Genomic DNA, 12,383 nt, shown 5'->3' with positions numbered 1-12,383 from the left:
TACAAAACCCAAGAAGACAGTGGAAACCTGATGCCTTGTGTTACTCTAATAGTTTATCGACTAACACAGTACCTGTCTTAGTTATGTTAAATAATTACTTAACTGAAAGTGAGTAAAATTATCATGTAGTCCTGCACTATAGAACTTCTGCTTACTACATGATACAGAAATAACTTCCAATATGTAGTGTGAAACTTTGTGTGGTCACTAGTAAAAACTGCAGCCTTTCTGATATAAAGTGGTGAAATGTAATGTGCTAAACATTTCCAACTAACTTTCTCAGGTTTAAGTAAAGATAGGGGAGGATAAATTGATATTTGCATATTATCATTGATCAAGTTTGAATAGAAATGAAATTATAGCTATGTTCCAATTAATGACTTTAAATATTTAATGCCCTCATGTTAGAAATGGTGCCACACACATAGGCTACTAAACTAGAGTTAAACTTCAGTTTTCATTTATCAAAAGGTATTGTCAGAAGAGTCACAAAAATAAAGACAGACAAGTACATATTAGCCTGTCATTGCAGTCTAAGCTGTGACTTGGTTTGAGCATGGACTCACTTTCTATTTTCAGTTTTAATAAAAATAACCAACGAGTCAACCAATGAAATTATAAGTGTCCATTTCCTGTAAACTTGCAAGTGCAGAGACACATATCTAGTATTCAGAGGCCAAGGCTTAAAACAGGAAGTCTTTTTTGTACTGCTGAGCTGTTATTCTGTTTCACACACTCACCGAGGGAAGGAATTACACTAACAATGAATAACACAACTTGTCAAAGTGTCAACTTTGACTTTACACACAGATTCCTGCCTCCTGTTTTCATCTTAGTGTTCATCGTTGGTCTGGTGGCTAATGGATGGGGACTGAAGTCTTTGCTGCACAACTGGAAGAAACTGGGGGACATCAACGTTTTTGTTCTGAACCTTGGTCTTGCAGATATTTTGTATCTGCTCACACTCCCATTTCTGATGGTGTACTATTTTATGAAGAGTACTTGGATCTTTGGAGATGCATTCTGCAAGATAACAAGATTCTGCTTCAACCTGAATTTGTATGGCAGCATTGGATTCCTTACTTGTATAAGTGTGTACAGGTACCTGGCCATTGTCCATCCAATGAGAGTGAAGGGAAGATTAACTGTCACCCACTCTGTGGCTATTTCAGTTATGGTTTGGCTGTTGGTGAGTGTTCAAAGTCTTCCAGACATGTTCTACACCAAAACATCTGGAAACAAACCTGGGAAATGCTACGATACCACGAACGTGATATATGTTGAGGATTACCTGAAATACAGTCTCGGAAGGACACTCACTGGGTTTTGTATCCCATTCCTCATCACACTGGGCTGCTATGGACATGTGATTGTCATTCTCTGCTGCAAAAATACCACTGACAAGGTACTGAAAAAGAGATGCTTGAGATTATTAATCATCTTGATTGTTCTCTTCTCTGTTTGTTACATCCCCTATCATGTATTTAAGAACCTCATCCTCTGGTCAAGAGTTTTATTAAAACAGCATATGTGCCGTGAATGGTCTAATAGAGTCTACATTGCTCATCAGATAAGTTGTGGACTTGTGTGTCTGAACAGTGCTCTCAACCCTCTGGTTTATCTTCATGGAAATGAAGATATTCCTGCTCAGCTCAGACAGCTGCTCCAGCGAGCTCGTCAAGCTGTCTCGTGGCTGTTCATCACCTCTAGTCAGTTCTCCCAGGTATAAATTGTCTGATATGTGAATGAATTGTATTGCATCATCTGCTACTATAAAACATTTATTTTACTGGGTCAATGTTTTGTCCTGTATGGTTTTATATTTTGCTGTAAACATGCTAAAAAAAAGCTAAGATTAGAAAATGTACTTAAACAATTCTGAGAGCTTCAATGTTCTCTCTCAGAAAGGTTTGCAGAGAGAATAGGACGACTTTTGATGGTTGTGGGGCAGGGCTCAGTGATCAGCATGACGTGTATGTATTAAAACAGGAAGTTGATGTTTGCTTGAATGTGAAAAATTAAAAAGGATACAAATTGTATGAGCGTCACTGTTTTCAACACCTCTGCATCAACTAAACATCAAAGGCGTACATAGCACAGGAAGCTAGCGGTACAAGCAAAGGTCACACAGAGTTTTCAAACTCACCAACATTACTGATATACTATTTTATACAGGGAGTTAGGATATTTCCACTGCATTTCCCTTTCTTTGTCATGGCTGCAGAACTGGGTCATAACAACACACAGACTGGTGACAGATGTCAGTGTTATTACTGGGTTTAAAATAAAATAAAATATGACTATGAATAGCTTAACTGTGGACACTGACAGTAAATAAAACTACTTAGAAAATGCTTAATCTGTTTGATCCGCTGCTGACCAGCTGTGTCTGCAGGAATTTTTGACTGAGGTGGCAAAGGGATGTCTAGAGGTGGCCAAAATGTGTTGCTAATGTTCACACACAGCATGAAGAATTTTTTTTATATGCATTAATATTCTACTAATAATAGGCTAAAACATAAATTAATAGGCTACATGCATACACATAACTCTTGATGGTCAGTCTCCTATTTTGCAGAACCTTTATAGTCAAGTAGGCTAACATTAACAATGACAAATAAATAGGACCTTTAGGACTCTTAATCAAATGCTCTCAGCAAACCACTTAACAAAAATGCATTATGCAAACCCTGGGTTCTGTCTTCCTCTAAATTGATTTATATAATATACCTTACATTATAGCATATACTTATATAATAAGATAATTAGCCTGGATGTTTTTGGATAAAGAATAAAAAACAGGCTCTGACCATATTTAAGGCTGTTAAAGTCATAAACTTTGTTCTTTTGTGCTTCATGGAAGTGAACTTTTTAGACAAATAAAATATGACTATGAATAGCCTAGCTGTGAAAATAATAATTATCACATTATCACTTTGTAGGTTATTAGTGAGGCAAGTTTATTTGTATAGTACATTTCAACAACAAGGCAATTCAAAGTGCTTTACATAGAACAAAAAAGGCAGCAAGACAAAATATAAAAGCAACACAAGATAATACAAAATACATTTAAATACAATTAAAAGCATTAATTTGGCTAAAGTAGAATAAGACAGATAAAACAGGAGAATAAAACTCACAGTGCAGTATAAGATATTAACCTTCACATTTGGTTTATTAAAAGGCAGCGGCAGAAAGGTCTTCAACTGTGATTTAAAAGAACTGAGAGTTGCAGCAGACCTGCAGGTTTCTGGGAGTTTGTTCCAGATATGTGGAGCATAAAACCTGAACGCTGCTTCTCCATGTTTAGTTTTGACTCTGGGAACAGAAAGCAGACCTGTTCCTGACGACCTGATCTGAGAAGTCTGGGTGGTTCATAATGTAGCAGCAGATGAGAAAATGTATTTAGGCCATAAACCATTCAGTGCTTTATAAACCAACAGCAGTATTTTAAAATCAATTCTTTGACAGACAGGAAGCCAGTGTAAAGATCTGAGAACTGGACTGATATGATCCACTTTCTTAGTCTTAGTGAGGACTCGAGCAGAAGCGTTCTGAATCAGATGCAGCTGTCTGATCGATTATTTTAGGGAGACCTGTAAAGACACCATTATATTAGTCGAGTCTATTGAAGAGAAATGCATGGACAGGTTTTTCCAAATCCTGCTGAGACATAAGTCCTTTAATGCTTGATATATTCTTCAGGTGATAGTAGCCTGACTTTGTAATAGTCTTAATGTGGCAGTTGAAATTCATATAATAGAACGATGTCTGTTTTGTGAAAAGTTTTCATGTGTCGTGTCAAGGGTTTGGTTATGCTAGGAAAGACCCCCCCTCACTTCACACAGTAATAACAGTATGTGGAGAGAAGAGTGCTGACATGTTTGGAGATTTTATATTGAGCAAACTTTCTTAAATGAGGATTTCAGATTTTACCTGCGTCAAGAATTATTTGTTATGTCCTTTAGTTTGTATATTGCACCACCATTATAACCCTGTAAACAGTGTTTTATTCAAGATTTCTGGAAAGTTATGCTCCAAACTGCAAATCATTAACCAGGCTGGACTAGTTGAGCTGCTGCTAGTGCATCAGAATCGTTATCTCATAACATTACATTAGAAAGGTACATTAGAAAGCACTAAAGGGTTGTGGTCCCAGCAATGTAAAAACAGGAAAGCTTTGACAGGTGCTGTATGTTGCAATCCACACTAGGTGCCACATCAATGTAACTGGCATGATTAGTCGAGACCTGATAGGCTGACTTTTAGATTTGCACTTTTAGAAAACATGTTTCTTAAAAAGAACATAAAAATAGCTCTGTACGATACTGTGGAAAATTCACACTGAAACACTGATACTGACATGTAACCACTGGTGTTCACCCACATTCTTTTCATCTCTTATCACAGTGCAAGAAAAAAGAGAAAAACATGATTACATGCATTCTGTCATATCATGTATTAATACTTTGCATGGTCAGGTTAACATTTTAACATTGTATCTAGCTGCTTCAGGAAATCACATGAACATTTTCTGTTCACTCCCACAGTGATGAAATTCTAATGAACGATCACAGGAAGCATTTTTAGTGACACATTTCCTCAGTTATTTCCAGGTACCATAGCATACTTGCTTTACATTATTTGCTGCTTTTCAGGAGACAGAATGATGAACATCTCCTGTCATCGTGTCAGCTTTGAATTTAAAGGCAGATTCCTACCGCATGTTTACTTCTTGGTATTCACCATTGGTCTGGTAGCTAATGGATGGGGATTGAAGTCTTTGCTGCAGAAATGGAGGAAACTTCAGATCATCAATGTTTTTGTTCTGAACCTTGGTCTTGCAGATATTTTGTATCTGCTCACACTCCCGTTTCTGATGGTGTACTATTTTATGAAGAGTACTTGGATCTTTGGAGACTCATTCTGCAAGATAACAAGATTCTGCTTCAAACTGAATGAATAAGTGTGTTCAGGTACCTGGCCATTGTCCATCCAATGAGAGTGAAGGGAAGATTAACTGTTACCCATTCTGTGGCTATTTCAGTGATGGTTTGGCTGTTGGTGAGTGTTCAAAGTCTTCCGGACATGTTCTACATCAAGACATCTGGAAACAAACCTGGGAAATGCTACGATACCACCACCAAGATATATGTTGAGGATTACCTGAAATACAGCCTTGGATGGACACTCACTGGGTTTTGTATCCCATTCCTCATCACACTGGGCTGCTATGGACATGTGATTGTCATTCTCTGCCGCAAAAATACCACTGACAAGGTACTGAAAAAGAGATGCTTGAGATTATTAATCATCCTGATTGTTCTCTTCTCTGTTTGTTACATCCCCTATCATGTATTTAAGAACCTCATCCTCTGGTCAAGAGTTCTGTCCAAACAGCATATGTGCTGTGAATGGTCTAATGGAGTCTACATTGCTCATCAGATAAGTCGTGGACTTGTGTGTCTGAACAGTGCTCTCAACCCTCTGGTTTATCTTCATGGAAATGAAGATATTCCTGCTCAGCTCAGACAGCTGCTCCAGCGAGCTTGTCAAGCTGTCTCGCGGCTGTCCATCACCCCTACTCAGTTTTCCCAGAAAGTTGTCTGATATGTGAATGAATCATATTGCATCATCTGCAACTATAAAACATTTATTTTACTGGGTCAATGTTTTGTCTTATGTGGTTTTATATTTTGCTGTAAACATGCTAAAAAAAAGCTAAGAATAGAAAATGTACTTAAACAATTCTGAGAACTTCAATGTTCTCTCTCAGAAAGGTTTGCAGAGAGAATAGGACGACTTATGATGGTTGTGGGGCAGGGCTCAGTGATCAGCATGACATGTATGTATTAAAACAGGAAGTTGATGTTTGCTTGAATGTGAAAAAATAAAAAGGATGCAAATTGTATGAGCATCACTGTTTTCAACACCTCTGCATCAACTGCACATCACAGGTGTAAATAGCACAGGAAGCTAGCGGTACAAGCAAAGGTCACACAGTGTTTTCAAACTCACCAACATTACTTATATACTATTTTATACTTTCTTAAATGCGGTATAAACACTATATTACTGATTTTTGTTGAGTGATTCAGTTTTTTGTACAGGCGTAACAGTGGAATTATGTGGTCCCAGCAATGTAAAAACAGGAAAGCTTTGACAGGTGCTGTATGTTGCAATCCACACTAGGACACATCAATGTAACTGGCATGATTAGTCGAGACCTGATAGGCTGACTTTTAGATTTGCACTTTTAGAAAACATGTTTCTTAAAAAGAAGGCAATTCAAAGTGCTTTACATAGAACAAAAAAGGCAGCAAGACAGAATATAAAAGCAACACAACATAATACAAAATACATTTGAATACAATTAAAAGTATTAATTTGGCTAAAGTAGAATAAGACAGATAAAACAGGAGAATAAAACTCACAGTGCAGTATAAGATATTAACCTTCATATTTGGTTTATTAAAAGGCAGCGGCAGAAAGGTCTTCAACTGTGATTTAAAAGAACTGAGAGTTGCAGCAGACCTGCATTTTTTTGGGAGTTTGTTCCAGATATGTGGAGCATAAAACCTGAATGCTGCTTCTCCATGTTTAGTTTTGACTCTGGGAACAGAAAGTAGACCTGTTCCAGACGATCTGATCTGAGAAGTCTGGGTGGTTCATAATGTAGCAGCAGATCAGAAATGTATTTAGGCCATAAACCATTCAGTGCTTTATAAACCAACAGCAGTATTTTAAAATCAATTCTTTGACAGACAGGAAGCCAGTGTAAAGATCTGAGAACTGGACTGATATGATCCACTGTCTTAGTCTTAGTGAGGACTCGAGCAGCAGCGTTCTGAATCAGATGCAGCTGTCTGAACGATTATTTTAGGGAGACCTGTAAAGATACCATTACAGTAGTGGAGTCTATTGAAGAGAAATGCATGGACAGGTTTTTCTAAATCCTGCTGAGACATAAGTCCTTTAATTTTTGATATATTCTTCAGGTGGTAGCAGGCTGACTTTGTAATAGTCTTAATGTGGCAGTTGAAATTCATATAATAGAACGATGTCTGTTTTGTGAAAAGTTTTCGTGTGTCGTGTCAAGGGTTTGGTTGTGCTAGTAAAGACCCCCCCTCACTTCACACAGTAATAACAGTATGTGGAGAGAAGAGTGCTAACATGTTTGGAGATTTTATATTGAGCAAACTTTCTTAAATGAGGATTTCAGATTTTACCTGCGTCAAGAATTATTTGTTATGTCCTTTAGTTTGTATATTGCACCACCATTATAACCCTGTAAACAGTGTTTTATTCAGGATTTCTGGAAAATTATGCTCCAAACTGCAAATCATTGACCAGGCTGGACTGGTTGAGTTGCTGCTAGTGCAGCAGAACCATTTTCTTATAAAATATACATCAGAAAGCAATAAAGGGTTGTGGTCCCAGCAATGTAAAAACAGGAAAGCTTTGACAGGTGCTATATGTTGCAATCCACACTAGGTGCCACATCAATGTAACTGGCATGATTAGTCGAGACCTGATAGGCTGACTTTTAGATTTGCACTTTTAAAAAACATGTTTCTTAAAAAGAACATAAAAATAGCTCTGTACGATACTGTGGAAAATTCACACTGAAACACTGATATGTAGCCACTGGTTTTCACCCACATTCTTTTCATCTCTTATCACAGTGCAAGAAAAAAGAGAAAAACATGATTACATGCATTCTGTGATATCATGTATTAATACTTTGCATGGTCATGGTTAATATTTTAACATTGTATCTAGCTGCTTCAGGAAATCAAATGAACATTTTCTGTTCACTCCCACAGTGATGAAATGTCAGCTATGACACGAGGACAGGAGGTGGACGTCTGATAGATGTTTAGACGTCCACCTCCAGAAGTCACAGATGAAGTATAATACATGAAAAATGTGTTTTTCCAGTAACGTGTTCAATGTTACAATGTTATTTGTAAATGTTTCTCAAAAATAATAATTATGTTTTTCATTTCATATTTCTCCCTTTATTTTCATTGTCTCAGCAGTATGTTGTACTTTGAATTGATTTGTTGTTGAAATGTTACATAAATGAACTTGCCTTGCCTAGTAGTTCCGTGTTTGCAATATGCAGCTTCTGTAACCACCAAACCTTTGACTTTGCAACAGATTGCAAGTAAGATTTCATTCATGCTAATATTTAAATTTGTGTGATTATACTGACACAATGTTTAGCGTAAAAAGACAGTTAACAGTGAATAAAATAACAAAAGGTTATTCAAATTAGAATACGGTTTAAGTTTATATATGATCATGCTGCTGTTGTCATGTGAGTATAATTCAGACTTGTATATGTGGAAAATTGTGTTTATATATGAAGAGAAAAGTCTCAATATGTTACTATGATTGTTCAGAAAGGCTTGCAGTGTTTTCTCTGAAGTAGGAACCACCAGAGGGAGACTCTTACCTTCTCATTTGTGTGGGTGAAAAACTGCCCCTGAATCACCCAAACTGTTTGCACACTTATGAATAACATCTTACATGATATGAATAACATCATACAACTGTACTTTAAGTGCTAAAACTGCACTGCAAAAACTCTATTTCCAAGTAAGTGAGATAATCTTATATTTTGATTTAAAAACTTGTCTGTCTTGTTTTGAGTACAAACTCGATTATACTGACTATGCAAGGGTGTTAATTTGCCATTTTTATCTTATTTGGGGTTATGTTTTTACTTAGATACAAGAGGCATGTCTGTTTCATGACCTGCAGTATGCTTTGACACTTATTTTAAGCTCATTGAAACATATTGAAAGAGTGTGAGGATATATTCTCAAATTTATATTGGGGAAAAACATAAAATTTCAAGGTTTAGATGACTGATCGCATGCTTCAATTTTTTTTTTAAACCTGTCACATTCCATTCATAACAATAGAGCTTCGGATGGTTTACGTCACATTTAATTTTTACAAACCTATAGTCAGAATAATCAGTAGATCTAACACCTTTCTCTGATGATGAAAATTATATAAACCAGAATAACATATTATACATCTACAGCACATGTGGGGACAGACATTACTATGAAGTAATTAATCACAATGGTCAAAAGTTTCATCAAAGGTGATATTTTCATAATGACCAATAAACAAGACTAAGACGTAATTAGTACAAAACACAAAGTATAGCAAAAGCTGATGGGAATTATTTTTGCAGGTATTTGGTCGTCAACCAAAGTATTGAAATTTTGACCAGATGATGGTGTCAGAGTCAGAGGATCCCTAAAGTCAATGAGAGTCATCTTCTGGGGATCATGAATGTTTGTACCAAATTTTGTTCCAATCCATGTAGTTGATATTGTATTGTATGTAGTGTGAAACTTTGTGCGGTCACTAGTAAAAACTGCAGCCTTTCTGATATAAAGTGGTGAAATGTAATGTATTAAACATTTCCAACTAACTTTCTCAGGGTTAAATAAAGATAGGGGAGGATAAATTGATATTTGCATATAATCATTGATCAGGTTTGAAGAGAGATGAAATTATAGCTATGTTCTACTTGATGAATTTAAATATTTAATGCCATCATGTAAGAAATGGTGCCACACACGTTAGAGGAGTCACAAAAATAAAGATAGACAAGTACATATTAGCCTGTTATTGTAATCTAAGATGTGACTTAGTTTGAGCATTGATTCACTTTCTATTTTCAGTTTTAAAAAATGACAAACGTGTCAACCAATGAAAATTTAAGTGTCCATTTCCTGTAAACTCACAGGTGTAGTAACGCATATCTAGTATTCAGAAGCCAAGGCTTAAAACAGGACGTCTTTTTTGAACTACTGAACTGTTTTTCTGTTTCACACACTCACCGAGGGAAGGATTTATACGAACAATGAATAACACAACTTGTCAACATATCAGCTTTGACTTTACAAGCAGATTCCTGCCAACTGTTTTCATCTTAGTATTCATCGTTGGTCTGGTGGCTAATGGATGGGGACTGAAGTCATTGCTGCATAAATGGAAGAAACTGGGGGACATCAATGTTTTTGTTCTGAACCTTGGTCTTGCAGATATTTTGTACCTGTTCACACTCCCGTTTCTGATGGTGTACTATTTTATGAAGAGTAAATGGATCTTTGGAGACACATTCTGCAAGATAACAAGATTCTGCTTCAACCTGAATTTATATGGCAGCATTGGATTCCTTACTTGTATAAGTGTGTACAGGTACCTGGCCATTGTCCATCCAATGAGAGCAAAGGGAAGATTAACTGTCACCCACTCTGTGGCTATTTCAGTGATGGTTTGGCTGTTGGTGAGTGTTCAAAGTCTTCCGGACATGTTCTACATCAAGACATCTGGAAACACCACTGGGAAATGCCACGATACCACCCATAAAACATATGTTGAGGATTACCTGAAATACAGCCTCAGATCGACACTCACTGGGTTTTGTCTCCCATTCCTCATCACACTGGGCTGCTATGGACATGTGATTGTCATTCTCTGCCGCCAAAATACCACTGATAAGGTACTGAAAAAGAGATGCTTGAGATTATTAATCATCTTGATTGTTCTCTTCTCTGTTTGTTACATCCCCTATCATGTATTCAAGAACCTCAACCTCTGGTCAAGAGTTCTGTCCAAACAGCAGATATGCCATGACTGGTTTAATGGAGTCTACATTGCTCATCAGATAAGTCGTGGACTTGTGTGTCTGAACAGTGCTCTAAACCCTCTGATTTATCTTCATGCAAATGAAGATATACCCGCTCAGCTCAGACAGCTGCTCCAGCGAGCTCGTCAAGCTGTCATGCGGCTGTCCATCACCCCCACTCAGTTTCCCCAAATGTTGTCTGCAATGTGAATGAATTGTATTGCATCATCTGCCACTATAAAGCATTTATTGTACTGGGTCAATGTTTTGTCTTATATGAATTTATATTTTGCTGTAAACATGCTAAAAAAACTAAGATTAGAAAATGTAGTTAAACAATTCTGAGAGCTTCACTGTTCTCTGTCAGGAAGGTTTGCAGAGAGAATAGGACGACTTATTGTGGTTGTGGGCCAAGACTCAGTGATCAGCGTGATGTGTATGTATTAAAACAGGAAGTTGATGTTTGCTTGAATGTGTAAAAATAAAAAATTACAAATTGTATGAGCTTCACTGTTTTCAACACCTCTGCATGAACTGCACATCACAGGTGTACATAGTGCAGGAAGCTAGTGGTACAAGCAAAGGTCACACAGTGTTTTCAAAATCACCAACATTACTGATTTACTGAGTGACTATTTTGTACAGGGAGTTAGGGTATTTCCACTGCATTTCCCTTTCTTTGTTATGGCCAAAAAGCTGGGTCATGACAACGCACAGACTAGTGAGAGATGTCAGTGTTATTACTGTGTTTTGGGACTTGACGGTTGATGCTTCACAGAGGTGAACTTTTTAGAAAAATTAAATATGACTACGAATAGCCTAACTGTGGACACTCACAGTGAATAAAGTAATTAGAAAATACTGAATCTATTTGACTGACAGCTGGCCAGCTCTGTCTGCAGCTGCTCAGTCACAGTCTGCGGTGTGGGAATAAAGTGAAGAGGACCAGTTAGTTAGCAGCCAGCTGGCTGATAAATGAAGCAATATTGCCTTCGGTTTGAGAAAGGGCCACAGAGAGTTGAACAGCTGCAGGTTAAAGTGGTGTGATCAGTTTAACTATTGTGTTTCCAATCATTACTGATGCATATAAACCTTCAGCAGCACAGAGGCGGTTCTAGGAATTTTTAACAGGGGTGGCCCAGGGATGTCTAGAGGTGGCCACAATTTTTTTATATGAATTAATATTATACTAATAATAGGCTAAAACATAAATTAATAGGCTACATGCATACACATAACTCTTGATGGTCAGTCTCCTATTTTGCAGAACATTTATAGTCAAGTAGGCTAACATTAACAGTGACAAATAAATAGGACCTTTCTCTGAGCTCATTTACAAAAGATAAGGCTCTTAGTTGAATGATCTCAGCAAACCACCAAACAAAAATGCAGTATGCAAACCCTGGGTTCTCTCTTCCTCTATATTAACTCAAAATGACTAATTTGACTTATATAGTATACCTTACATTATAGCGTATACTTATATAATAAGATAATTAGCCTGGATGTTTTTGGATAAAGAATAAAAAACAGGCTCTGACCATATTTAAGGCTGTTTAAGTCATAGACTTTGTTCTTTTTTGCTTCATGGACGTTAACTTTTTAGTAAAATAAAATATGACTATGAATAGCCTAGCTGTGAAAATAATAATTATCACATTATCACTTTGTAGGTTATTAGTGAGGCAAGTTTATTTGTATAGTACATTTCAACAACAAGACA

At 36.8% G+C, this 12,383-nt stretch overlaps 2 protein-coding genes and 1 pseudogene across 2 annotated transcripts; all 3 read left to right on the top strand.

Moving 5' to 3' along the window:
* Positions 1 to 639: 639 nt before the first annotated feature.
* Positions 640 to 2,011, top strand: LOC137185386 (P2Y purinoceptor 1-like). Its single transcript, XM_067593718.1, has one exon. The coding sequence runs from the start codon at positions 764 to 766 to the stop codon at positions 1,727 to 1,729; it is 966 nt and encodes a 321-aa protein (XP_067449819.1). The 5' UTR covers positions 640 to 763; the 3' UTR covers positions 1,730 to 2,011.
* A 2,553-nt stretch (positions 2,012 to 4,564) lies between these two features.
* Positions 4,565 to 5,906, top strand: LOC137185385 (P2Y purinoceptor 1-like; annotated as a pseudogene).
* A 3,861-nt stretch (positions 5,907 to 9,767) lies between these two features.
* LOC137185384 (P2Y purinoceptor 1-like) lies at positions 9,768 to 11,086 on the top strand. Its single transcript, XM_067593717.1, has one exon. It carries the CDS (start codon positions 9,893 to 9,895, stop codon positions 10,868 to 10,870), a length of 978 nt encoding a protein of 325 aa, XP_067449818.1. The 5' UTR covers positions 9,768 to 9,892; the 3' UTR covers positions 10,871 to 11,086.
* The last annotated feature ends 1,297 nt before the right edge of the window (positions 11,087 to 12,383 follow it).

Source organism: Thunnus thynnus, chromosome 6, assembly GCF_963924715.1.
Source record: "Thunnus thynnus chromosome 6, fThuThy2.1, whole genome shotgun sequence".
Classification (NCBI taxonomy): domain Eukaryota; kingdom Metazoa; phylum Chordata; class Actinopteri; order Scombriformes; family Scombridae; genus Thunnus; species Thunnus thynnus.
This window is presented reverse-complemented; position numbering and strand designations above follow the sequence as displayed.

Excerpts from the sequence above, each read along its gene's own strand:
- LOC137185384 (XM_067593717.1), top strand. The coding sequence starts at position 9,893 with ATGAATAACACAACTTGTCAACATATCAGCTTTGACTTTACAAGCAGA.
- LOC137185386 (XM_067593718.1), top strand. The coding sequence starts at position 764 with ATGAATAACACAACTTGTCAAAGTGTCAACTTTGACTTTACACACAGA.